General features: G+C 41.1%; 3 protein-coding genes and 1 long non-coding RNA gene across 6 annotated transcripts; 2 read left to right on the plus strand and 2 right to left on the minus strand.

The window, feature by feature from the left end:
• Positions 1–840: 840 nt before the first annotated feature.
• Positions 841–1,233, minus strand: LOC125766924 (uncharacterized). Its single transcript, XM_049433021.1, has one exon. It carries the CDS (start codon positions 1,231–1,233, stop codon positions 841–843), a length of 393 nt encoding a protein of 130 aa, XP_049288978.1.
• A 7,433-nt stretch (positions 1,234–8,666) lies between these two features.
• On the plus strand, positions 8,667–10,335 carry LOC125770544 (uncharacterized). Its single transcript, XR_007419214.1, has 2 exons — positions 8,667–9,460; positions 9,670–10,335. It is a non-coding gene; the product is annotated as an uncharacterized LOC125770544 (long non-coding RNA).
• Positions 10,336–20,741: 10,406 nt separating this feature from the next.
• On the plus strand, positions 20,742–22,040 carry LOC125770535 (bolA-like protein 3). 2 transcript variants are annotated; one of them, XM_049440243.1, is made up of 3 exons: positions 20,742–21,234; positions 21,465–21,554; positions 21,708–22,040. In XM_049440243.1, exons 1-3 carry the CDS (start codon positions 21,190–21,192, stop codon positions 21,888–21,890), a joined length of 318 nt encoding a protein of 105 aa, XP_049296200.1. In that variant the 5' UTR covers positions 20,742–21,189; the 3' UTR covers positions 21,891–22,040. The 2 variants fall into 2 exon arrangements, with proteins under 2 accessions (XP_049296200.1, XP_049296201.1); XM_049440244.1 differs by lacking the exon at positions 20,742–21,234 and adding an exon at positions 21,239–21,324.
• Positions 22,041–22,521: 481 nt separating this feature from the next.
• LOC125770488 (forkhead box protein K2-like) lies at positions 22,522–26,540 on the minus strand. Of its 2 annotated transcripts, XM_049440178.1 has the most exons (5): positions 25,110–26,540; positions 23,888–24,280; positions 23,682–23,811; positions 23,335–23,561; positions 22,522–22,758 (listed from the first exon to the last, which is right to left on the minus strand). In XM_049440178.1, the coding sequence occupies exons 2-5, from the start codon at positions 24,265–24,267 to the stop codon at positions 22,626–22,628; spliced, it is 870 nt and encodes a 289-aa protein (XP_049296135.1). In that variant the 5' UTR covers positions 24,268–24,280; positions 25,110–26,540; the 3' UTR covers positions 22,522–22,625. The 2 variants fall into 2 exon arrangements, with proteins under 2 accessions (XP_049296135.1, XP_049296134.1); XM_049440177.1 differs by lacking the exon at positions 25,110–26,540 and having other exon boundaries at positions 23,888–24,681.
• Positions 26,541–26,855: the final 315 nt, after the last annotated feature.

A 26,855-nucleotide genomic window follows, 5' to 3' on the forward strand; every position in this document is an offset into this window, starting at 1 on the left:
ACTTTCCATCGTAGTAGCGCATTTGACATTTGCCGGTGGAGACATCAATGGGGTTTAAAAAATCTATTTGTGGAGTCCAATACGAATACTGTATACTACTTTTTCTAGTATTAATCAATGTGAATTTTGTATCGTAAAAAAAGGGGACATAAAAACCATCAACACACACGAAAAGGAGAAACAACATAAAGTGTGAGTTTGATTTTCTACAGAAACGCATGCGCAAGCGCACACACTCACACACGCGTCGCCCTTAAAGCTTTTTCTGGGCGAATCTCCCATGCAGCATCTGCTTGAGAAGCGATAGAAAGAGAGAGAGAGAGAGAATAAAGAAGGAAAAACTATCAGACACCAAAGCAGAGTAGGCCAACGCTGGGTGCCTGGTGAAAATAAACACGTATTGCAAGCAAACGTGCAAAACGTTAACCCCGCACACCGCTTTAGCAGTGAATTGGTCGCAAACTAAAAAAAATGCATCTCACAAACGAAATACCAAAATTCAAAGTGTGCCCCATCCTGCTGGCCAAAAACGATTCGTTGCCCCATTCCCTCTGCATCCTCCTGCTCCTCTCTTCAACCACCTTTCGCGGGGAACTTTGAAAAGAGTAGAAAACCCTTTTTTTTAATGTCCTGTGTGTTTATGTTGTGTTTGTTACCGTGTATAACAAATTTAGTTGCTATTGCGCGCGCCACTAGTCCTACCATTTATTATTTTAGAGTTATGTTTAATATTTCCGGCCCGGTCCATTCCTCGCGAGCCCTTCCTTTTCAACCCCCCTTCTCCCCGTTTCCCGGCGGATGCCTCTTAGTATTGATTTTTTTTTGCATAGCTGCTACTACTTAGGATTCTAGCTGACACATGACGACGATCGGTGACCGGGACGATTCCTCATCGCTCTCGTAGAAGTATCGCTGCTTCGGTGACAGACCGTGCTGCAACCGGCGGACGGCTTCCTTCACGAGATTGTTGTTTTTCAGCAGGGTCTGCAGAAACTCGTACGGATCGTCTATCGTTTCTTCGCCTTTCGTCTTGGCCTTGTTGGCCGCCTTCGCCTTTTCCGCACCGCTGCCACAGACCGGTTCCGACCAGGACCGGCACGGTATGTGGTACGGCGACGGCCGCGAACTTCGCGTCGCCTGATGGGCAGGTTTCGCTTTCAGCCGTAGGTTTTCCCGGATTTCGTGTACCAGCTCCTCGACCGCCAGCACATCATTCGTCTGCTTGCTCGGCATGATGGTGTTGATGCTGCTGCTGCTGCTGCTGACAATATCACTGCTGCGTGACAGTGTTTTATCACCGACACTGTTGCACCGGACGCGACTGAGATCACAGTCGCCCTGCCGTTCTACCGTTTGAGCGATGGTTGCAGCAAACAGTAATGGTGGAATCACGCTCAATCAAAGATTCGCACGCACACAAACTCACACGGGAACGTCAGTTGTTTAGACAACTTTAAAAAAAATAAACGTCAGCGTCAGCAGAATCTTCTTGTTCGGTGCGGATTTTTATAAACTTGCGTGTCCGTTACACCTTCTTCTAGCTGATGCAATTTTTAACCAACTTTCAACTTTTCACCACACACTCGCACACTCACGCACAACGGTTGCGACTAGTTTCTTAATCAAAGAAGCCTCTCTCTCTCGCGCCTTTAATTCGACAAAATGTCACCCAGCCTACTACGTTGGATTATATTTCTTTTTCGACCGTATACGGGTCCCAACGGTTTTTGCTGTCCGACGGTTAGAAGCACGATATTCTACTTTGTTTCACTTTTTTCGACTACTTCTGCCGGTGTTTCTTTTTTCCGTTTGTTTTGCGTAACACGTAAATGCAATTGAATTATTTTCCTTCTCTTTCTCCCACACTCCGTTCTAATTGAGCTTCTGTGCTTCCCCCGTTATTACACGCTATGCGTTTGTAGGGATTTTCTTTTTTACGCGGCCTTTAGCTATGCTAAGCACCGTAAGGTGGAACTATTTCTTTTTTTTTTTTGCTCTGCAAAAATGTAATCAGTAACAACGGTTTCTTGTCGCTATTTTTCTTCTATTCACACAAACTCGCACACACACACATACGTTTGCCGTACTGAGACTGGAATTGGAGTACTAACGCACCAGTAATAACAACAACAAACAAGGGAGAAAGCACAAATGCGCTTTTCAATTTCCTATGGATGGTTTTTCCTTGCTTTTTTGTTGTATTTGCGCGCTGTTTTTGTGTGTGAGCGAGAGAGCAAAATTTCTCCACAGCTGCACCGGAGTGCGTACTTCGCGGTTCCGTTTCCGTACAAACTGACAGCGTTTGCCAACTGTTTGCCTAACTGATGTTTTGTTTTCTTTTCACACGGACACTCTCCTTTGCGTTTCTTTATGCGTATCAGCGTACACCACACGCGCACAGACTTTTAAAATGGGGGTAACAACAGCAACAAAAAAAGGCGCAGTTTGTATCTGCTTTCCGTAACGCTTGTTGAAGATATGTCTGTATGTGAAGCGGGAAGGTGGTAGTAGTAATGTAGTCTCCCCGTCGTAGTTTCACTGGTTTTATCTGCACTTTGTGTTGCACTGTTGGGAAAGCAATGCAATACGGGAAACACACTTTTTCCGTTACCGTTTTTTTTCCCCACTCTGTTTTATCACTTTCCGCTCTCTGCAGGTGAATCACGTCCTCGTGTTTTCGTACACGATACGGTACAGACCTTAAATAGGTATATTATCGAAAGCAAGTTGTGGGCAAGTTGTGTAGCCTTGTTTGTTTTCTTCACCGCTTTACTGAACGGCAGGGGTGGGCTTACACATTAATCCCGTCAACGCACACTGCCACGCACACTGGGCATTAACTTCTTAAAAGCGGAGCACAACGCTTGACCTCCGACGTCACCGCACAGAAATCTCGCCGTTAGGAAGGCGCAGCTACGCAAGTGGAAAAATAAAACGGCCACTTACACACACACACGCACGCACACATCCACTGTTGTACGTGTACAGCGGCACGAAATCGATTGTAGCAGCGGAAAAAACAACAACAAAGATAAACACGGTCTTAAATTGGGAATGTGAACCCTTTTTTTGTTTTTTTGCTTCTATTGCCGCTGATATTGTTATAGCACTGTGTACAGGGGTTACTTCGTGTTTTCTCACTGCCTTGCACAAAAAAAACCCTTTGTCAAACACACTTTCTCGTTCACGCGCTATAACAGCAAAGTCGAACAAGCTGCTGCTGCTGCTGTTTCTATCTCTTTCACACCCGCGTTGCTGGGGGAGATACTTTTTCTTATGTACAGGAGCGAATAGCGACCCGGTTCAGATGCTATCGACTCGGACGTGCTAGATCGAATGAGCGCAGCAACCGATGGGCGGCTTGCTTTCGTGTGTTTACCTCGCAGCGAGCGCGTCGACCCAGCCGAGATCACACGCACACAGGCCAACGGCAAAAGTTGTTCCGTGTACGGGGATTGCTCTCTCTCTGTGTGTGTGCTAGAGATGGGAACGTCGCGCGACGTTACACAACACAATATCGCATCGGGGGTAAAAAAAACACCTTACCGTGCCAAAGAAAAAAAAAGGGTATCGATTCACAATCGATCACAATCGAGTATTCTTCCGTTTTGATAAACGCTGTAGGAGGTGTTTTGCTTTCTAAGAAATTCTTTAACTTTATTTAAAAGTTTTTAAAGTATATGTCCCCATTCATGCCGCTTCAGCAATAATAAGCGAAACCAACACACGAAACGTAAACATCCGACGGTTCGTTTCGAACATTCGAGTAAAACGAACTCACTCGGCTCATTCTACTACTGTGTTGGTGTAAATTCTGCGACTGCGCGTTTGTGTTTGCGTATCGCACCGTTTTTTTTTGTAATCAATCCCACACACGGCCGCATATTTTGCGGATATAGCAAAGAAAACGATACACTACACTAATTAGAGACCAAACTCTTCTTCTTCTATCGAGCAAACAGTGTAGAGAAATATATTACATTACAAAATACACAAACGCTCATCAAGCAAATAATGCAACATTTCATACGCCCTTTCGGGGGCCCTTTTTAGTGTATGTGTGAGCGGCAGTGTTTTCTGACCATTCATCGACAAAAATGAGAGCAAACACCTCCTCACGATGCCTCTTTGCTGTGCTTCCCCCGCAAAAGGAGAAGAAGGAAAAAAAAACGTACACAACTTTACTCCAACCCAACCCGACATTCCATTCTGTTTCCGTTGTTGTTTTTTTTCCGCTCTACGTAAGTTGCTCTTTCTCTTTCTTTCTGCTTTCTTGAGAGTGAGATCTTCCTATCTCGCTCGTTCCCAATACTGAATAATGTAAATAAACTCCCGTAGCAACGATTTTACCACTACATGGGCACATTCCGCACAGTGGTTTGCAAACCAACTGTACAGTCTACCGACGCAGTGTACAACAGTGGTATTGCTGTGGATTGTTCACTATCAAATGAATAGATTACAATAAACATTGCACACACTGTAAAGGTGGCTGTGCGCGTGTCGCTCGCCGCGCGTACACACCCGTTTGCTATCGCTCGTATATACGCTCCTTTCTCTGAACTATTTTGATCACACAACAGGAAACGTAAGGCGCTGCATCTCGCTCGCGCTCACTTATCTGTCTCCGTTACGCTGCTACCACCCCGCGTCCATTAAACCGGTGGTGAACGGATCGTTCGAACCCAACGTAAACATGACCTCGATTTCATGGTATTGGTGCACAAAATGGCGCCCTCCAACAAACGCACCCAGACGCTGGTGCGGTGATTGTTTTTGTTTTGTCGCGATCAAAACACCACCCTCCCCATCCACCTTCGCACCGTCGCTCTCGCTGCACCACCTGGGTGGGGTGCTGTATTTTTGCTGGAGCGGGATTGGTGTTATCGGACGAACCGCACGCACCACCCCATCTTCCGACGTGAGGTGGTTTGCAAGACACCGGTCAGGGGGGGGTGAGATTAATTGAACAAAACAGCAAAAAAGAAAAAGATTCCCCGATTCCGGTGAGTTCGCGCGCGTATTTGTGCGTGTGTGTGTCTATATTGTCTTTGCCTGTTTTTCGCCCACGTCCTCTTTCCGTGGCACATTCGTAACAGATTCATCGAAAGGAATTATTCATCACTCGTTTGGGCAAAAGTTGTGATACAGCTTTGGCCACTTCCACAATACACAACACACATCATCATCAACATCGTCACCGTATTGCGGTATAACGAAACGGAAGTGAATCATATAGAGTACAATGGCCATCGAAATCGGCGAGGGGAAAAAAGGGTAACAAAACAGATTGCAAAATAAAATCATCAACCTTTTCTGCCGGTGAGGTATCGGACTGTAAAGTTTCTTTATTAAAATGCAAACAATTGCCCATAAGAAAGCAAACTTAACGAGTTAGCTCTTCTCAAGAGCCAAAACAAATGACGAAAAATTTGCGCTTATTACCAATTCTTGCGCGTATTTTTTGTTGTTGTTTTGGATTACGCACACATTATCGAGGGCTCGAACCATAATGGCAGCTGGGACGTGTAACTAGTTTCGTACGAATGGCTCTTTCTTTTCTGAAAGCGCGCGCGTCTGCCATAAGGCAAAATGTGTGTTTTTTTTTTTGCTTTGTTTTGCCAAGCGCTTTGACCTTTGGTTGAAATAGTGAAAGGCGATGGAACAACGGAGCATAAATTATAAACAAAATAAACAAAAAAAAGGATGCGTCTATACCGACCAAGAACGAAAACGTTTCACATACAACTACCTTCAAAGAGCATGAGAAAAACATTCCTGTCGTTTGTCGAACAGTTTTGTGTGAAAAAATTGAATAAAATATATTTACATTTAACGACATTATAACCTAAATAATATTAAATATAGTGTTTTCATATTTTCTTCATCTACAACCTCTAACTTAAGGATCGAACCGCAAAAACTTGAGCCAGCAACAGCAACGAAAGTAAAACCTGGTGGCTTGAAACATTTTACGAGCTCTGATTTGGAATATCCTTTTTTTTTCGTTAGCACCCAAAAAATGTTAAAAGGATATTCCATTGGCGACGGTTTTAGTACGTTGGCGTCTACAGCGAAAAACAGAGAGTTCGCTGCCTTCCAAAGACGTTATGGGACCGAAAAGAGCGCTTTGCTGAACACGCAGGGAATAAAAATAGCGCAAATGTTTTGATGGAAGAAAACAGCGAACTCACACAACGGTCCCGCAGCACACAAGGATTCGTTCAAGGTTACTGGAAACCACCCCATGTTTTGTGTACATAATGTACACATAGCCAACGGGTACGACCGAACACCCATCTTCGTCAACTCCTTGGGCCGTGCCTTGTGCCTTGCAAACCGTCCTTCCAGAGTGGCTATAACTATCTTCGCTACATTCGCTCGCCGCTTGTTGTAGGTTATGGGAAAGCAGGACGGGGACATTTGTTTGTGTCCTTCCCCGGGACAGAGCAAACGGTTTACCAGCCGATGGCAATGTTGGGGAGGGTTTGGGTTACTTTCCTTTTGCGAACGTTCTCCCGAGCAAAGGAGAAAGTGCTCAGAATATGGTAAAACATTTTTTTTTAATAGAATAACTTTTTCGCCAAATAATAAACGCAGGACGAATGTTTTTAAAATGGTCATAAAAGTTATCGAGGCTTTTGGAAACAATTCAACACAAAGTGGTGTCTTTGGAACAGAGCATGTAAAAGACAAATTGATTGATTGTCTATTGACATTGCAAATTAGCAAGAATTGCGGTGAAAGGAGTTTGTTTTGAATTTTTTGATAAATTTCATATAAATTTAATAATAAATTTTTATAAAACAAAACAATGTTTTAAAACATTTACTAATGTATAATAGACAGTATTTTAAAAATGTTTGATAATGTTTAACTAAAAAGCTTCTACTACTTACATGAATCGTCGTTGCACAAACCGTTGATGGTACAAATGTCTGAAAAAGAAAAAAATAAATGAAATTTATTCATTAAACAACCTCATTAGGCGACGTATTTAGGTGTAAAAATTAACTGAAAAAAATCATTTTATGTCTGTTGAGTGGAAAAATGGAGCTGTTCAGTATGTTCTCCGGTGTTCGCTTGGTAACACTTTGATTCAAATACGATAATTTGTAAGTCACGATACAATATCTGAAAAGCGCGTATAGAACCATCAAATGACAAAACTACAATTCCTAATAATCCACCATCTTCCTCTTATCATTAATCCCGGTATCGTAAAAATAATAACAAAAAGGAATTTAATTCACAAACAACAACCAAATGGATGAGAAAAAAAAGTCAAAATGCGTCACAAAGTGGTAAACAAAGTGCTTTTAGCTAGTGCGTGTTGTCCTTGTACAGACATAAAACACACACACAAGGCACACACAAGGCACACGCAATGACAGAGACGAACGTTATCAGTTTGAAAGTGTGTGTGTACGCGGGCGTATAAATCTTTGTGTACGATCGATCGAGAGTTCTCCTAATACAGCGAATGTGGCTGATGTTTTTATCTTTCACACAAATTGAGCACAACAATTTCTACGAACCGTGGGTAGGATAAACAACAACAACACTGGTGCATTTTATACGCGGAAAGCAGTATTATATAATCAGTTTTACTTATTTTTCAGCATCACATCACAAACAAAAACAACGCGAACAGTCATTGGCGTCGTTCGTAAGCTGGAGGAAATAAATATTTGCCTCACGTAAGGTAGCTGGGAAGGTACATGGAAAGAAGGGGAAGATTCTGTTGGAAATATGGACAAATCTTGGACAAAGTTTTGAGCATGGTTTGTAAGTCAACAAGTGCGTGATAATTGATGCCAAAAGGTATTTTTCCACTAACTGTACTAATGAAACATTTTAAATCTGGTTCCGTCTAGTCTAGTGTTGGGTGAATCTGTTTCCGATTCATGAAGCCGAATGAATGACTCTAATTCTAATCTAAAAACTCCTGAATTCTCAAAGTTTTATGAAACCTCACAGATTCGATACGGGGAAGGATATCAATTCCCTTCTGAATCGTACCCCTGTACGCCTTATTGGCTATCCTGCTGAGGAAATACAGAAATGTCAGACCTCAAGTCCTCTTGAGGTTGAAGTACTACAAAGGAAGAAGTTCTTAGAAAAAGTAAAAATCATCAGTCTCTGAATCAGTCCTCAGAATCGGATGGATTATTCTGTTGTGGAACCAAGAAGAGCTCTTGGTGTACCATTTTAGGTCTTGTTTGATAATCAAGTCTATCCAAATATGCTAAGGTTTACACCTCTACCATCTTCAGACAGGGTCATCCACCTAGGTTATCTCATCTGCGGAAGAATTTGAGGTGCAGAAGAATTATTGAGGTTTCATCAATCTATTGGGAGGCGTCTCAGAATTTGAATGATTCTTCATTGAGGATTCATATGAATGACTCTTTTCGTAAGATCCATTAACCACTACCATAGTACAAACCAAACCACATCGTCGTCCAATCATGGGAAAAAGGTAATATTAAATATTGTATAAACACTGCTGCACTGAAGCTGAATCATTCTTGCTGGCAGAAAGGTTCTACGATACAACCTTGCCACTAACGATTGATTCCCGCACACATGTGTTGTGGAAGGTGAAGTAAACAAACGCTATATTTAGCCAATAAGGTACATAATCCCGGGTGTACCCGGTTGCTTCACCAAATGTGGGAATTTCCAGCAAAGTTTAGGGACTTTCTACTGTGTCACACCTGTGCGTGAATGTTGTGGCAAAGGGAAAGGACATGAGAAACTCACCACTCTCGTACCATTTGTAGTATTTTATTTGCCCAACAAAATGATTCATACTGGTACAAGACCTAATTGAGTTTCTCAACATCTGGACTCATTCCGAGCTTATAAAACATCAATATGGAAGTTTGAACTTCGAAACACTAATCAAACCTACATATAGTGGGAAAAACGAATTTTCATGCTCAACAGCACGGTTGTGTGTCTTCGCGCTGATAAGGGGCGCCAATCAAACGCCAGTAGAAAAAGGGGCACAGATTACAGAGTCCATCAACTACGGCACGTCTCAGTTTGCCTGCTCTTCAGGCATTGTACTACCACCACCACAAAACACTCCCATCCACCCTTTTTTCCGCGGGCAGCCTACTTTTGCCTATCAGTTCCCTTATAACCCTACAGAGAAAGAGAGAGAGTGAGAGAGAGCGTAGAAAAGTATAGTAAACAAACCGATGGCAGTAGTGTTCAACCCTCGCACAACAGCACACTTTTGCAAACTGCGTCCATGGCCCGCATTACATGGACCGCACCCGAAGTGGCCACCCTTAATTGTGTTGCAAAAAGTTACACTCCGTCTGTGTCTGTGTGTGTGTGTGTGTAACGTGGGGTTTGGCGTTACAATTGACAAACCCGTGGCGGGCCGCGTGTGAGATGCCCGGCCCCGGAGTCACATGGATGGTGCAGTCTGTCTTCCACGGATGCCGTAAGCGTGTCCGATGTCTACGTTTTTGCTGCTTGGACAATTTTTGACTACCAGTCCCTTTAATGTACAACCGAGCAGAAGCAACTTTAAATAATAAATTGTTGCATTTTTGATGATTTCTTTTTAAATAAAGCTCGAAGGAAGGAAGAAGTAAAAATATTACTATAACAAATACATATTAACAAGCTCCAATTTCCTCTTTTTCACAGGTACACATTACAAAGCTTTAACTGTTGCTGACTGTGCACATATCTACACTACGTAGCAAAACCATGACTCCATCACGTGTTCGGGGAAATAGATCAAAAAACGGCTGTCAGCGACTGACTGCTTTAAGGCTGATAGGGAAAAGAATGATGGACCCATTGGAACGTGTTTGCGCAAAACAATAACAAAACATCGCTTATTTTGTATTGCAAAAAGAAGGGAGCAAAACAAAAAAAACCCACCCGGCCTTTTACTGCAGAGAAAAAACAGAAAACAAATATCAATGAAAGAAACTCATTTTCTGCCACGGAATAGAAGCTGGGGTTTTCTTCTTGGGGGTCGTTTGTTTTTTTTTTGCTTACAGAGAAAGAAGCTTATTCATCCCCAAAACGGGGCAAGCTCGAATGGGGCAAGCAGAGTGAGTTGAACAGTAGAAAAGGCTATACAAAAGCAAAGCATAAAACAAATGTACGGCAGAAGAAGAGAAAAATATTTCTCAGCGAGATCTTGACGCCGACTTGCTGCAGCAGCTGCTGCTGTTGTGTTTGCTGCAGCTCACTGTGATTCGATGCAATGGAATGCACTGTAATCCCCCCCCCCCCAAGAATTGTGTACGTGTGTGGGCGACCGGACCGTTTGCCAAGGGAAATCCCACGTTCAAGCAAAAAGGTGAACGAAAAAAAACAGAACACCCAGTTATGCTTAACGTAGTGTAGTTTTATTTACTCACCAGAGATTGTTCTGCGTTTGCGAGTGAATCGTGCACAATGGTGATCGGTGCGCAATCGCACAACCGTACTGTGTTGTGAAATATGTACTATAGTGGGAGCAAAATTTTTACTGAATGAATAAGGCAATGCGAGATCGCTGACTTCATACCGCTACATATTGGGCGATTGTCGATTGAACTCGGGGCAAATTGTATTGGTATGAATGAAAGGAAAATAACACCAACGTTCAAGGCGAAATGTTTATTTAAAGTGTTTCAAATTTCATGTACTAGTAATAAAAAATTATTTTGAACAGAAAATGAAATAAAACGATTAATTTATAACATAAGCATTAGAACTACACCATGGGCTTTTAGCCAAGGGGTTATTTTATAAATGTTTTCAAAGAGTTTGATTATTTTTGGAATATTTTTTTAGGAATTCGTACAATAGAAGAAAGATGATCCATCAATTACGGTAGAATTGTTTATCTTCTCAAAATTAATTTCATGCAAAATGAAGTGTACCAGATCAAAATGACTAATCTGGAAGTTATATTGTTAATTATTCTCATCTCTACTCTCTTTAAAGTTTTTTCTTCTCATAACGAAAAAATACCCCAAAAAAATTAACCCTTCCTACGTGAATTTCTACGTGAAACTTTTTTCTATAGCCAGAGCCTATCCTGAAACAAGGGGAAAAGATTTGGTCTAATATGGAAGTTCCGTCAGTTAACCAGTCTTTAATCATCTTTTGACGGTAGCCAATTGATGTTTTGGATTGGAAATTGAAAAAAAAAATTAACATAAAAAACATTTACTACTACTGTCGAGAATTTCATTCTTTGCTGCTTTATACATACCTCATTTCATATTTCAATATCACTGGTTAATCGAAAAAACGAAGAGCATCTAACGGTGAAGCGCTTGGAAGCTTTATCTTCCAGGGAACTTCAAATTTCAGGAAAAAAAAAACTCAGGAAAAAGGGGGAGTTTCAAGGAAAAAGTTTCCAAAGTAGACGATGTAAATATTAGAATGGAAACACCATAATGTAAAATAGCAAATAACGAGATAAATATTACTACGGATGAAATTCGCCATAAGATAACTCCCACTTCAAAACCATCGAGATTTGAACCCACACCGGTGTGAGATGCTCGAGCGCTCTTTTCCAACTACACTATTTGACAGATTAACCGTTGCTTGTTAAAATTCCAATATGATGTCGTGCAGTTATTTCAAATGTATATGTCAAATTGAAAAGTGATTTCTAATTAATAAACGAAACGTTCAATCAAACCACTCAAACATCCTTTTGCGCATCTTTTCTTATCTGAATGAATCAACGCTGCACATTGTGCAACTTTGCTAAACTAGCGTACAGGGATAATTAAAAGATTAAAGCATATACTACATTGTACCTTAAGTGATAATAAAATTAGTATCTTTACAATCTACAACCGCTTGCCGTGGAGCGTGCTAATCTAAACACAAACAGGCACCATACGTTACACTATACGTTGAATGATAGCCAATGTCAATAGACAAGTGAAACGTAAAACGTCCGTTCATCTCCCAGGCTAAAATAAACCTTCGCTCGGTAATCTGTGAAGTTTCGGTTGGAATTCGCCAAAGAAAACATCCGAGAGCGCCTTTTTCGTTAGGCATTTTGGGGCTTAATGTAATGGTTTCCCCAAAACCGATGAGTCCGGCAGGCACGGCACGCAAACATTGACCGTATGTCGAATCGGGCGCGGTAAAAACCCGTGTCCAAAACATACTTCGCGAAAGTCAACGTTCTTGGTGTATTTTTGCTGGTTTTGCTTGTTTTTTTTTGCCGGGTGCCGGGTGGAATGGTACGCCTTGCCACGTCCGCGCAAATTCACTGGGCAAATTTTGAAGCGGCCAAACATACAAAAATGAAGCTTTCATTTTTTGGCAAAACCCTGATCGTGTGGTGGCATTTTTTTTGGGTACTTTTTTGTGGAGATATTGAACTAAATAAGGTACAGAGAAAGAACAATCTTAACTGCTATAAAAAATACAACTTGTTCTATTTTATAACACGCTCATGTTATGTTATTTTGATATAATATTTTAGCTAAGGTAAAGCATCTTTTTTAACCTAGTTGTCGGCAAAACGAATGTACAACCCACCATCAACCTCAATACACGTTGCGACGTGTTCGGGATGTTTGGAAGATTTTAATGCTGCGCATTTTACGCCACGCCGGCACACCCGGTGATCACAAACCAACCGATTTTGTTGTCATTTCCTACCTCGTGTGTTGACGTTCCCCACCCCGGGGGGGGGGGGGGGGGGGGGCGCATGTGTTTGCGATTCTTTATTCATCACATCCCGCCTTAACCGTTTGGCGATCCGTTCGTTGAACCTCCACGTGCGGGCCTTAACGTTCCTGTTCCCCTGGTGGGGGGAAATTTTAAACGCGCCTTCTACGCGTCAACGGCATAATGTCGTCGGTTTTTCGGTTTGCGTACTTTTGGGGCTTTGATGAAGTGATCGCGCTTGGGCAAAGGCAAAAATGGTAATGAAATCAAGTCACGACTAGTGAATCGTGATCGTGCATTAAAAGAAATGGGTTGCAAACGTTAGGTTATGGTGTTAGTTTTCTAATTTCTATTACCATACTCGTTTAATGAAAAATTATATTAATTTAAATAGTTCGTTTAGTTAACGAAGATGACGCAGTTACGCATTTTCTCACACACAGCAAAAAGCTCGAATGCAAACATGAAGCTGTTTGTGGTCCGGTTGGAAGAATCCTGGAACGTCATCTGTTTCTCCAGCAATCGCTCTGATCACCATTTTTCCTTCCTTTCTATACATTGACCAGTTCCATCGCTTTTGTCTCGCTCAAACCCGCTTTTGCGAAGGGAAGTCCATTTGAAACACCTGTCGCATCACAAAACATTATAAACGCTACGCCGGTTCGTTTCCCACAGTCTGGTGGTTCCCTTACTTGTTTTGTTTTGTTTCAAAACATAAACTTCCAATTTATGTGTGCCAGTGTGAGAGATGCGGCGGGGGTTTTCGTGTGTTTGTATGTGTGGGGGCGAGCGTGCGCGCGCCCGCGTACCTCTCCGTATGATTCAGCAACATACCGGCTTTCTCAAGGTTAATCTGTTCTAAGGTACAATGGCTTCTTGATCGCTGAATCCCCCTGGTGAGGATCTTCGCATACCGGGTTCGTACTTGTTCTTGTTGGAATAAGTTGTTCTACTCGTACACAAAAACCGACGCGTAATAAAAGCGTGGCGCGTGTTTTTGGTACACACACACACACACACGCACACATACACCACCCCTTTCGTAGCCGGTGTTTGTTTTTGTGTACGGCACTCAGTCACAACAAAAGGCAAAGTGTAGAGGAATGCAAAATTTTACAACCATTACGCTACACGTGTCAAAATAAGAATAAGAAAATAAATTCCAAAACACATTTTGAAGTGCTGATAGTGCGTGTACACAATGTGACGATCATTTATCAGATCAGTTGCAGTGTTAGGTTGCCGTCTTAATGCTCCTAATGCTTATGAATGGAATGATTACCCCTGGTGGGTACTGCCGTTGAAAGAGACCGCGTGATTATTCGTACGCAAAATGTCTATGTAAATGGGCAAGCGATAATTCTGCTTGCGTCAATCACATCTGCCACCAGCGTCTCGTAGCGAACGAACCTAATCCTACTCCCCACCCGAAAAGAATCGGGCATGAGAACTATGAATCAATGACTCCATCTTAACAACAAACAAAAAAAAATGGTTGAATTCTTAGGTCCCGGTCGGGAGCGGTGGGGGCTGAGAATTTTGCTTCCGCTTACAACACTAACCTTGACTGCGGTTATTACACTTTGTCTAATCTGTCCGATGACTCCATTTTTTAAGTTATTCAACCACTGCCTCCCATAGGTCACACCCACCAATCTTGTTGTAATAATGTGTGTCTAACGAACTCGTGTGAAACACTACAATTTTTATTCGAGAAATGAAGTTCCAGAAATATACAGGTGGATAAGCTCAAGAATTGATGGATGTTATATTTTTATAGTGTGTCCTTTTTGAGATCGCTTCGAAAGAGTTACTACACCGTTGACGAGCAACATTGTATGGACAGATCTATCACAATAATAGATGAGATGAAATAAAACATTGAGTTCTTAACCTAGTATCATATCTGGAGTATATGATTACATTCTCTGACTTAACTCTGGCTCTTCTGGGTTATTGGATACCATTCCATGACTTCTTTTCTTAGGTACTGGACAAGAACTGGCATATTCAGGTTCAGGATCTCTTTCGTCCGAAGAAGATTGTTTTGATTGATCTTTAGACAACGTCTACATCTCATCTCAGTACTTAGTGCATACCACTCGGTATGATCAATATGGATGATGGAAAGAGACCAGATCACGGAGCTGTACTTCATCAATGATCAATTACCAGTGAACACTAGAGAATTCTTAAGGATGTCGATAAAATTTTTGATTCACTTCACTCTAAGTCAATATTTAGTGTAAAAATGTCTACCCATATACCAAGATCATGATCGTATATTGTTGATGTATGATATCAGGCTATCCTGAAGCGATACTGCTGTTGTACAGAATAGTTAAGAGCTGATACTTTTGAATAATTTCATTTAGATTAACTTGTAAAACAATAAAAAATTGCTGCTTAGTTAGTTCTATTCCGTTTGCGGCAATGATCAACAGTTTACCACGTATTATACTGACGAGGTAGTCTCCTAGTGGCGTTCAAAAGTCTTGAAAGCTTTCTTTCTTTCTTTCTTTCTTTCTGTTATGATCACTCTAACACTTTCTGTTATGATCACGAGCTTAAGCTTGATTAAGTTATACGGCACACTAGAATTGCGCTAACTATGATGTCATATCAAGCGCTTAAATCAGGTCAACTTGGATCACTATCATTTACCACATGATTAGTGTATAGTCAAGTAGTTCTAGTATCTTCATCAGTAAAAAGTACTATACAAAATTTTACAAAAGACACTATAATACTCATGTACTTGTTTGCCTAATCGCAAATCGCCCAAAATTTTCCATTCCTGTTCCAAAATTCCAGAGTATCTACGCATCTTTCGGTCTAAGATGTGTTGTTGTTATTAACTTGCATTAGTGTTTACGAAATTGTTTTCGGTAGGTCTCCAATGTGGCCTGATAGTGCGATAATCAATAGAGGTAATAGCTACTAGAATGGCGTTGGAGCATCAGCAAGGACATGAAGGTATCTGGTACTTGCAATCGGATACGCATTTATGAAACCAAACTGTTCATCATAAACAATAAACGAAACCATGATGATGTGACGAAACCCACATTACCCAGCCACCAAGGTTTTTTTTTTTTGAGAAAATGTGCGACTCCCCGCACGGTTTACAAAGCTGTAAACAAACTTTGCGCGGGAATTTCAACATGCCCAACGCACCCCGTCTGGAGCATACGTGTGTGCGTGTGCGTATGTGTGCCTTAAATAAACCGAAGGATTTTGCCTGCCCTTGTGTTTCGAGAGAAACGATGCCTGCAAAACTCAACACGTATACACAGCGAACGATGGCGAAACTCTCTGCCAATGGAATTCAGTGCAGAAAAAGGGCGCCTGGACCACCACGTCGTAGTGGGAGACGCAGTACAAAAAAAAACCCGTCCGGGACCAGCCGACACAAACAAAACCGAAGGAAGTAATAACAAAGAAACCGGCTTTTGAGGAAAGGTTTGCTAAAGTGGCAAAGAAGAACAAACAGCGACGGCCACAACGACTCTGCTCAGTGAAAGAGGAATGTGTAAAGGAAAAAGCGGAAAACATCCAAACACGGAGCTAAACGATCGAGGCCAGACACGATCGAATGATCTTTGCCGGGGGGAGGGAGATTATGGCGTTGTTTGTGGAGCTTGTTGTTGTTGTTGTTAAAAAAACCAGCGTACAGAGAGAAAGGGGTTTATACAGGTGCCCATGCCAAAGAATACGTAAAAAAAACGACCGAAAACCAGGCATTTCATACAAAACATTCTGGTGCTGTTTCGTCTGTAATGCTGTTGCTTTCGGCATTCATATGATGCAGTGGAAAACATGGAAAAAAACCTGCAGGAAATAAGCTAGACTCAAGCTTGAGGTATAGCGAATAATGGTTGATTGGAGTTAAGGAACAGCCGGCATATGATCAATATCTGCATCGTGATATATCTGGAGAACATTCTTCTTCTTGTGGGACATCTTCTCTTTTCTTTGCTTCGAAAGTTTCGGTTATTGACCAGCATTTTTTTGTTGTTGTTGGTCCAATATGTGCGTCTGGACACCATCCAAAACGGTTGAAAACATTCGCGAATTCCATCAACCTTTATCCATTACCATTCACTCTGAAGACAGAACCGACCGCGTCTGTGCTGGGGGCCCATTCCATCATTATGCCGCCTGCAGTTGCCGCGCATGTTTTTTTTCTGATTACCATTCCGTGGTGCTATAGGGTCGCCAGACAAAAAAAAAACAACAACCGGCCGCAAAAAAGATGAAGCGCAAAATAGCACCACCAGTCGACTGGTTCTTACTATTACCGTTTGCTTTATGATCTTCTTTGCGTGTAGTACGCGACCACCGCGCAGTGCCCGGTGTAGAGAAGTGGCGTGTAAAAACAGAACGGAAGAAAAATAATAACAAAGCCGGCTGCCGCGGGAAATTGACAGTATATACCGGTAACGACGGGTGTGCTGTGTGCAAGCGAGAGACAGAGAGAGAGAGGCATCAAACGCACCGGGGGCCAACTTTGCACCCGTAACCGGCCTGCCAGCCAAACCAGCCAGCCGTACAAGGCCAACACACTAAAGCGTAAGACACGCATCGACGATGGTACAGGCAAAGCAAAATCCCAAGACAAGCGAGAAGATGATCAAGAAGCAGTGGCCCTCCTCGGCGATCGCAAACCGTGTCGTCGTTGCTTTTTTTGTTTTCTTATGATCGTTTCTTCTGCAATTCGAACGTTGCGTTTGTTTTGGTCGTAGTTCATTGAGAGAAGTAGAAAGGGAGAAAGGAAGAGAAGCAAAGAGATGCAAAAAAAAAAACAACAAACTAAAGGATAAGGAGAAGGGTGAGTAAAAGAAATTGGAACTGTTGTACGGCGATCATGAAGATCGCGCGCCTATCTCTCGTCTGTTTACAAGTTTTGCAGACAGAACCAATGAAAGAAATATTTTTTTTCTTACTAATAATGAAACATTTCTACAATTTTAACGTAATGAATCGATGGTATTTTTGTGCTTGTTAAGATTAAAAGAAAGATTTGATTCTAGGGAGTTACACTTTGCTCCATGGTTTTCCATTGATCTTCTCGCTTTGTATCAGTTCGGAGGCTCATAATTAAGTGCTAAACAACTGGAACCCAGCCCCAGAAGAGCGTATCGGTACGTTTTACCACTAATTAAGAGTTTGTTTCTGATTCTTTGCGAGCCCTCCTCAGGTTTACGATGCGTACAAGGTGAATACGACGCCCCTGTACACCTTGGCTTGAAATCTTCCATGGGCCCTGGGGAGGTTTCGCTATGTGGAATTAATTTTAATGATTTAGTTTCTGATTATTTTACAACTTTCATCAAGAGAATAAGCTTTGCAGAGATATGCTAATAAAATGAATTCTTTTCTAACATTATCGAAACAAGATGCCATTAAAGTGTCGGCTATGCTTTTGCAGCCATAGTCTTATGTCAGTATTAAAGGTTTGCCCACAGGTACGAGCATGGAAAACAAAAACCCATCCCAGCAGAATGATGCTTTCAATCGTTCAATACAAGGCCCGGTGTTATGTTGAGGGAACAAAACAAAACGCTCAAAAATAACGGATGGCCTTTCGAAACGCTTTCCCAACGTAGCCGGGAACATCTCAGCGAACCGGCTTAGGGACGCCAGGGACTACCACGGGGAATACACGAACAACCGCATCTTTAGCTTTAGCAGCATTCTCACCCCAAAAAAGGGGGTGACCACACCACCTAGTCCCACAGGTACGGAGGTGAGGTTAGACTTCTTGGAATTCTCTCACTTACGAAAGTGATCTTTCCTCCCTTTTCCGTTGCGTTTTCCGTCGCCATCTTTACATGGAAAAACAGGAATGAACAAGTTTCTCCCGGTATTTGTGTATTGCGAGAAGGAGAAAAAAACAACTTGTGTAAATAGAGTGGAATCGAAAAGGAACAAAAAGAAACAAAAAAAAAACGGCACATGAGTTCTTTCCAAAACGAAACCATAAAATCGTTTGTGACCGTTTCCGATGTGTAGGCATGGGTTCAATGTGTCGGTTAGCACTTTCCAACGGTGGAGCAGTAAAACAAAATTATCCGTTGGCATGTTCTGGACTAAGCTGGAGCTAGGGCTTTCGTTGACCGTTGGAGCGCTATACCGGTCCGTAGCTGGGAATGTTTAAATATTTTATGTCCTTTAGCAACAAGAAAACTAATATCATTGAAATACATACATTGAATTTTATATAAAATAAGTAACATATTTAATCACATTAAAAAAAGGCTTAAAAATTGAACCAACGAATAAAATCCCTAACTCCCATCGTGGTGCCGCATAAAATAAAGAAAACATTGACCGTTCTACGGCTGTGGTGGTGCTGTAAGCCTCATAATGCATTAGAGCCCAGAAAACGAAACACATGTTAATGAGGAGGAAAAGAAGTGGCGTTAAGAAACAGACAGATTACAATGTGAGAAGAGACGAAACCGCACATATAGAAGCATGCCCGTTGAGAGGAAGTGAAGCGAAGGAAGCGTCTATTAAGTTTTATGAATGGGGTTTTGAACTTAGAAATATTCAAGGTTACTATCAGTCAGACAGATTGGTGTTGGGGATGGGATAACTGATTGTGGGGATAGAAATATTTTCTACGCAGCAAAAATGATTCCGGTGCTAGTTACAGTTTTGTAGAAAGAGTATAAAAATTGGAAATGATGGTTTCAGTAAAAAAAAAAACATTAAACCCTTTCACATACATTGTACAACAAATTATCACTAATAGGGGTGATTTATTCGCAAAACAATCAAAGTATCAATATGAAGAAATGAAATATGCTAGGAAACAAATTCAAAAAAATGTAACGTACTTTCGTTGATCGACCACTGTGCGATGAAATTTTAAAAGACAGCGTACACAGCAAACTAGCGCCATCTCTTGGGAAATTTTAATCAGTATGATGCAGTGACTGACACGGTGCAAAAATAGAGTAATTAATGTTGGACATAATTATGGCACTGCAATTTCAAGTTTATCTTGTTAGATTCGTTGTGGGCAAAGTTGGACCAAAAATGAGGAAAATTTTACGGTTTCACAAACAGGGTATTTCACGACCCCCCCACTTGGTTCCTTGGTTCCTCGATTAATAAATTATTCACTACGCGAAAACCCCCCAACAATGTATGGCTTAAGTCTGAAACACGACCCCCCCACTCACGGGCACTCATTTGAGTGACTTTTTTTCGTGCAGGGTGGTTCGAAATCGGTTGCGCGTTTTTTTAATTATGTTTCGAGACACAGACACCTGAGGGCATGGCCGTCGAAGAAGAAAATGTAGCAATTGGTGCCATCTATCGACCACAGGTCAAAGAGTGGCGATCCGTTCGAGCTTTCGCGAATAGCTCCGGCCACAGACATGGTAGCGATTAGTGGTGCATGGACGAAATCTAGCCACAAGTGCCATCTAGCCATGGCCAGAAGAAAGTTTGGCGATATCTTGGATACCGGCGGAGCTATGGGGCAAATTGGGGCCAAAAATGAGGAAAATTTTACGGTTTCACAAACAGCGTATGGAACTTGGTTCCTCGATGAATAAATCACTTTTCACTATGCGAAAACCTCCTTACAATTTAATAGTAATTATAAAAAAAATCAAATTCAGGCCACATTGCATAGTCTCCGAACCACCCTGTACGAAAAATTGACACGCAGATGAGTGACCGTGAGTGGGGGGGTCGTGTTTCAGACTTTAGCCCAATGTATTTGTAATTATAAAAAAATCAAATTCAGGCCACATTGCATAGCCTCCGAACCACCCTGTACGAAAAATTGACACGCGGATGAGTGACCGTGAGAGGCTGGGTTGCTTATTTCAGACTTTAGCCGATATATTATACTAAATAAAGAAAAAAAATTGAACACTTCTCCAAGATACAGGAAAGTACATAAAGCATTTAAAAAGCTAATGTAATTAGAAGACATTATTAGTTTTCTATTGCAGTTATGAAAACGAAATATTATCATTTTCGAGAAATTTAAATAACCTCTACTTTTGCTTCTCTCAATTTTTTACTTCTATGAAAAAAATCGATTTCCCATCTCTTCTTGTATTTTGATTGTGACAAATATAAATCATCGGTCTTATTGTTTCGTCCGACCCTGTAGCTGTCTTTGACAACTACAACAACAACACGGCAAGCTGTGATGTAAAAATGTCAAAATAAAACCCTCGCTAGAATACCGGTGTGTTGCGAAGGGCATAATCTACCGAAACAAAATGTTTCTATCGTTTTTGGTTTAGAGAAACTTAACAAAAACCTCTAAATATTGCTAAGGAAACGCTGTACGAGAGTAGAAGGGGCATCATAACTCAACTGAGCTGGCCAGAGCGGCTGCCAGATTTCTTCTTCAGGCGCGACAATTAGAGTGGTGGTTTCGTAACTATTTGTTATCACAGAAATCCGAACCAACACTCGTAACTGTGTTGTGCAGCGCAAAGCCAGTTCAATAAACAAACGCAGTAGGCCGGTTCCTGCCGATTGGAAATCATGAGTGGATATTTGTTTCGAAACTACGGCAGTCGCTACATTTCTGTGAGTCGAATATAGTGCTGCACCGAAATTTGCACAGCTGCATGAAAAAAGAAACATAGCATGCGAAAAGTCACTTTCACTTTCAGTTCTGTAAGAAAGGGGCAAGGCCATCTGCTAAAAATAAGCTTAATCAGATCACTGCGTATAGTTCAAAGCACCATCGAGCAATATCGGCCTCATTATTACTCTTAGTAAGCTGACGGAACGCTTCTTTGTTATTGGTTTTTCAGATACTCAGCCGAGTGTGGTCGGGAAACTCACAAATGATGAAAAACTCAGAGGCAAATTTAAGAAAAGCTCTCGAGGCCAAATTCCCCCAGGTAGGTGCAATAGAAGTGATAATAATACAATAGTGTCATCCTCCGCGTAAAGACCAACGAGGGTCGTTGATCGATCGTTGTTGAAGATTATCTTATCAGTAGCTCGGCTCAATACACAATGGCACTCAATTACGTTTTCTCTTGGATTTACAGGCAAAGAACATCGTTGTTAGCGACATCTCTGGCGGTTGTGGCTCGATGTATGAAATATTTGTCGAAAGCAAAGAATTCAAAGGACTGTCCACTGTCAAGCAACACCGATTAATAACGGAAACGCTCAAATCGGAAATTAAAGATATGCACGGCCTCCGGATACACACATCCATTACAGATTAATTGCTATGTCGTACGCCCCAATACGCAGAACAAAATTATATGAGCATTAGTTTACTGCTGATCAGGCTATGAATAAAGCTAGTTCGTAAGAAGTAACCGCGCCAATTCTGAATTGCATTGAACAATAAATAAAATGATCATAGACACATACCTCTTTGCAGCAGATAACTTCACTTATCACACACAACCAAACATTAATACACGCGATTAAACAAAAATGGTGGATCGGATGACGAGAAACTTTCCCAAACAATTCTGAACGGCACGGGACGAAAAGCGTCAGTAGCTGTGGGCGACGATTGAAACACAATGTTCTTTTTCTGTTTCTAGAAAATGAGTGGGCGCGATATTATTCACTTTGATTGCTGACCACAGAATCAGCTATCACTTATCAGAACCAAGAGACTTTTAACGATTATCAGCATTTGAACCGTGTCTTTCAGAGCGTTTATGCGCGGAGAGGATACGTAAGTAAACAATTGTTATTTGCGCTTTTGTTTATCACAGTTCACTAAGGGCTGCCGTCGGACATCCAGGTGACATTTCGCGCAAGTTTTTCTCCAATTTTATGCATTTGAAAATAAGTACAGAAACCGTTAATAGTTATTCAACTCAACCAGAATGCGTTAGATTAATGAATTATGTTGCTTTACTTTATTACAATCAAATTATGGGAAGTTGCGTCAAGAAAAGCATTTTACGAAAATTGGTTAAATGTTACAATATACCTGCAGATTATATATTCTTGCTATGTGAACTAATTCGTCGCTCCAGGAATCTTTTAGCAACAAGCCGTTCTTCACAAGATGGGCTTAACATCCACAAATGGCCAATTTTCGGTTCTTCTTGAGGTGTCTTCAAGAAGTATCTGAAATATCATTTAATTTAAATCGTGCTAGTTCCTTCAATGGATTTTCTATTATTCTTAAGTCCTATTCGAAACAACTGGATAGCGGCGAATCATTTTGTATGTGAACAAAAATTAAATACTACAAATTAAATTATTTGAAAGAAGAAGACACTAAGCGATCTGTTTGTTAATTAAGAATGGGGATTCAGTCTGTTACAAGTTCGAAATCCTCTCACGATGGGCCTTAGTACTAAGGCCCAGTATTTGCGAGTTTAAAAAAACTGGGCATTTTAGTAGAATGCTATTGAACGGTTCATCCCGTAAAGTTTTAAATTGAAATGAAATGATCACATGTGTTCTTTCAGGGTCAGGTAAATTCTTTCAATATAACAAATTAATTAGGTTATTGGAACGAATCTTTCTTACACTTCCAGGTGTTTAATAACGTTTTGATTCTGAGTGTATGCAGGTGTAAAGAATAAGATCAAAATTAGTACAGATACAGAACAACCACAAATATGCCACAGTTTACAAAATTGGATAAACTGTCGGAGCAAATAGTGGGCATGTCGAAGAAATGTACGAAATACTTACGACTTCATGCTCAAGTTGTGCCGGATAGAGTTTTGCCAGGATTTGATACCAAATTCGCGATAGTATGGATACTTTTCCATAATAAATGAGTAGATTTTGCAGAGCGGCAACCTCTTCTGTGGAGATGCGCTGATGGCTTGTATGATTAGCTGGGAATAACTGTAAGGTGGTCTCTGCGCACTGCTCGTATGCGTCGCCGTATCTTCTTCCGATGACAATGGTACCAGCTAAAATACATTTAAAAACACAAAAACAAGTCCTATTTTAACAAAAGTCTAACAATGTGAATAATGCGCGGTAAACTACACATACGCTGTTACTTATATTAGCGTTGCATCTAAACCCACCTGAGGGTTAATGTTGGAAGGAGAGTTGCAAATGGCATCCTTATTTGCAGCAGATGTTAAGATGGTCGTTTCGGCAATTAAACTTTTAAAATGGATTACATCCGTTGTACTGGGAAAGCGTATGATACAGCTGCGAAGTAAAGCGGTACAGTTCATTAGTTTCTACACAATTATAGGATTTAACAATCCAAAGATCAAAAACTTACTGTTGAGGTAGTATATACGGTTGTTCTTGTTTGCTACAAAACTTTTCATCAATAAAAATACCATTTTTGCTCAGGCACAGCAGCATGAAATTTCCATCAGAACCAAACGTGATGGTAAAGTGTTTGCGCGAAATGCGCCTATTGGTACCAGCAGGAAATTTCTGCGACATCACCTTATCTATTGTTCGACCAACCGTGGTCGCTTTGCTATTCAACAGCATTACATAACTCACACTGGTCAGCTGCGAGATTATATCGGGACAGCTGACTTGGTATGAGGTTACTAGTGATCGTAAATTGTCGTTCGACGGATCACAAATCGATATACAATCGCAGTATGGAACAGGGTCGTGTTCTGCTTCACTGCAGATGGAATCCATACTAGAAGGTATTCTGAAATTGACAAGCAAATTGAATATTAACATTAGATGCTATTTTGAAATTAGTCTATTACTATTGCAATCGCAATAAGAACCAAATCCGACACTGAGAAACCTAAAAATGCAAGAGATGTGACACAATGACTCAGGACCTGGCGGTCACACAGCTGTGCAGAGTTTGTAACATATTATTTAAGTTAGGGTTTAAGTTTATGGATGTTAAGAACCTCCAAAGTATCCAATTTTCCAATGGTTCAACGATGACCTCAGGACTCAGACGATGAACGCAGATCCTTACGCACCTTCTATTAATCAACTTCAAGGCATCCTACGATTGCATACGTGAGATTGCTGCAACTCCTTCAGCGAACACGCTAATGGAAGGAAAGCGCAGACTATCGTTGACGATGTGTGCGACCGAATGTGGCCAGCCTGACTTTTCCACGAAGGTGAGACACGTGATGAGAAAGCCGGAAACATGTTTCACCAGAAAGCGATTGGGATCATAATGAAAAGCACTGCTGAAACATTGCTGGACGTACAGACGAACGAAGAAACAGGTGTCGATTCGAATGAGATCCTGAGCAACCTACAGGATGGGGATCTCCTTTTGTTCTTTCCTTGAACAAAATCAACACTGCCAAGGAGTAAGTTGCCATACTTTCCCACGAAAAGTACTAAAATTTAACAGGAAAAAATCAGTCTCACAGAAATACAGATGTACTGCAGATTGCAAAATCATTTTAAGTACAAATCGTGCATATTCTGCTGGGTAATGAATATGCAATCCTAAAAAACTGCTCGATGGCAAGTTCCCTGCACTGAAATCAGGATAAACATACCCGTGTTTTAGGCTGAAAACTGCAATTGATGTTGTTTGCTCTATGTAGGTTGGTTGTTATTCGTGTTTCGTTGATGTAATAAGACACAGAACGGCAGGAAGTTCACTGAACAACAGCTATATCGCGATGCAGCAACGACATTGTGCAAACTTTGCAATCACACAAAGGCTACTACGGAACATGAAATAAATTTGCACGTCAAATTCGATTTTGACACTTCGGTAAGACCGCCCGTTTTGTTCGAATTCAACTTTTGGCGGGAAGTTGTTTTGTTCGAACAAGTGCTGCTTGCTGAAAAGCAAACAAGCACGTCAACGAATGCGTGCAGTTCGTTTGCTACGCTTGCTGCGATTTTGTATCATTCTTCAAGTTCCACTTCGCATCTATACTTTGCACTAAGTATATACAAAAATTCTAGGCATGTTAACCAGTGTGTGCTGTCCTTGCGTTCCAGTGTATTCTAGGGGATGGAGGATTCCTGAATCGTCTTGAAGCTAACCCAAAGCATTGATCGGGAACATGACAAATGGACAGACAGGTAAATAAAGAATCTCAGTAAACATATTAATAATGTCCATCATTATCACCGTAAGTCTATTGTAAACTGCAAGCTTTACCGGCGTTATAAGAAATTTCATGGACTTTGTGATTAATTGTCTCTACGTTTTAGCGTCCGGATTGGATTGGATTAGATCTTCTCTAGATTTGCCTCAAAAAGTTCGACGCATGCTGCCGTTAGTAGATTGCTTGCTACTTACTGGCCACAATTGATACTCCCTCAAAAACAAAACCCATGTTCTCCAGGAACTCTGTCCCTATTTGGCAGATTGTTTCTATCCCCAGGTGGGACGAAGAAACTATTTTAGTCTCGATCTTCATTTCTGCTTCACGATTCTGTTGCACTTTAGGTCTGACGACGGTCGGACGGTCAGAAAATGTTACTGTTTCACAATGATTTTTTTCCATATTGGGGAATATGTAATAGATATGAGAACGACTTACCTCACGATGTCGCTGCTTATTCAAAGTCTCTATAAACTTACAACCATCCATGTCACTCCACTATGGCGATTCAAGTTCGTTCAATTCTTCCGAAGGACATCTGTGTACAAAAGAAAAGTTACAAAATAGTACAAACAATACACTGGATGCACACCTGCGGGTGACAGAGAACCCATATGAAAAAATGCTAAAATTTATGATTTTTTTTTAGTACGTTAGTTCAACAATTTTACTTGCGAAGCAAAAAAGTAATTGAAATTTACACTGCACGAGCTTATTTGTTCACAATGTTATTGTTTTTGTTTTTATTATTCAATCTCTTCATAGTGCTTAACAATAAGCATCCTGCCTGCACAGTTCGGTAATGGTTTATTCCTTTTTTCGACCAGAATTAGTCCCCTTTGCGATCACGACACTAACACTATTGTTTCAAATGATGTGGAGCGATAATGACGACGAATGTTTCTTCATATTTGTCTACTGGACGCAGTCAATTACCCCACTTACAACTGGTTACAACTTTCATCCACATGTTGGACTGTCACTGTACTGAGACGTAAAGCAAAGGTTCGGTTTTTGGGATGAAATATATTTGTAACAAATTTACATTGCAGCTCTATACGCTCTATACTAGCTGTACATTTTAAGGTTTACCATATGTCTTAATTGGCTACCGTACCGTACCATCCCTGTTACTAATGCCTCTACTTAGCACTGTGACATCGGACACATGATTAAGCCAAT

The sequence above is a fragment of the Anopheles funestus genome, chromosome 3RL (assembly GCF_943734845.2).
Source record: "Anopheles funestus chromosome 3RL, idAnoFuneDA-416_04, whole genome shotgun sequence".
Taxonomy (NCBI): Eukaryota; Metazoa; Arthropoda; class Insecta; order Diptera; family Culicidae; genus Anopheles; species Anopheles funestus.

What these genes read in the sequence shown, in the direction of transcription:
- LOC125770488 (XM_049440177.1), bottom strand. Translation starts at nt 24,312, where the DNA reads ATGTTAATATTCAATTTGCTTGTCAATTTCAGAATACCTTCTAGTATG. An exon ending in CTTCCAACATTAACCCTCAG is followed by an intron (nt 23,562 to 23,681) that starts GTGGGTTTAGAT and finishes AATGTATTTTAG; the next exon opens with CTGGTACCATTGTCATCGGA. An exon ending in CACAACTTGAGCATGAAGTC is followed by an intron (nt 22,759 to 23,334) that starts GTAAGTATTTCG and finishes ATGATATTTCAG; the next exon opens with ATACTTCTTGAAGACACCTC.
- LOC125766924 (XM_049433021.1), bottom strand. Translation starts at nt 1,233, where the DNA reads ATGCCGAGCAAGCAGACGAATGATGTGCTGGCGGTCGAGGAGCTGGTA.
- LOC125770535 (XM_049440243.1), top strand. Translation starts at nt 21,190, where the DNA reads ATGAGTGGATATTTGTTTCGAAACTACGGCAGTCGCTACATTTCT. An exon ending in ACGGCAGTCGCTACATTTCT is followed by an intron (nt 21,235 to 21,464) that starts GTGAGTCGAATA and finishes TTGGTTTTTCAG; the next exon opens with ATACTCAGCCGAGTGTGGTC. An exon ending in TCGAGGCCAAATTCCCCCAG is followed by an intron (nt 21,555 to 21,707) that starts GTAGGTGCAATA and finishes TTGGATTTACAG; the next exon opens with GCAAAGAACATCGTTGTTAG.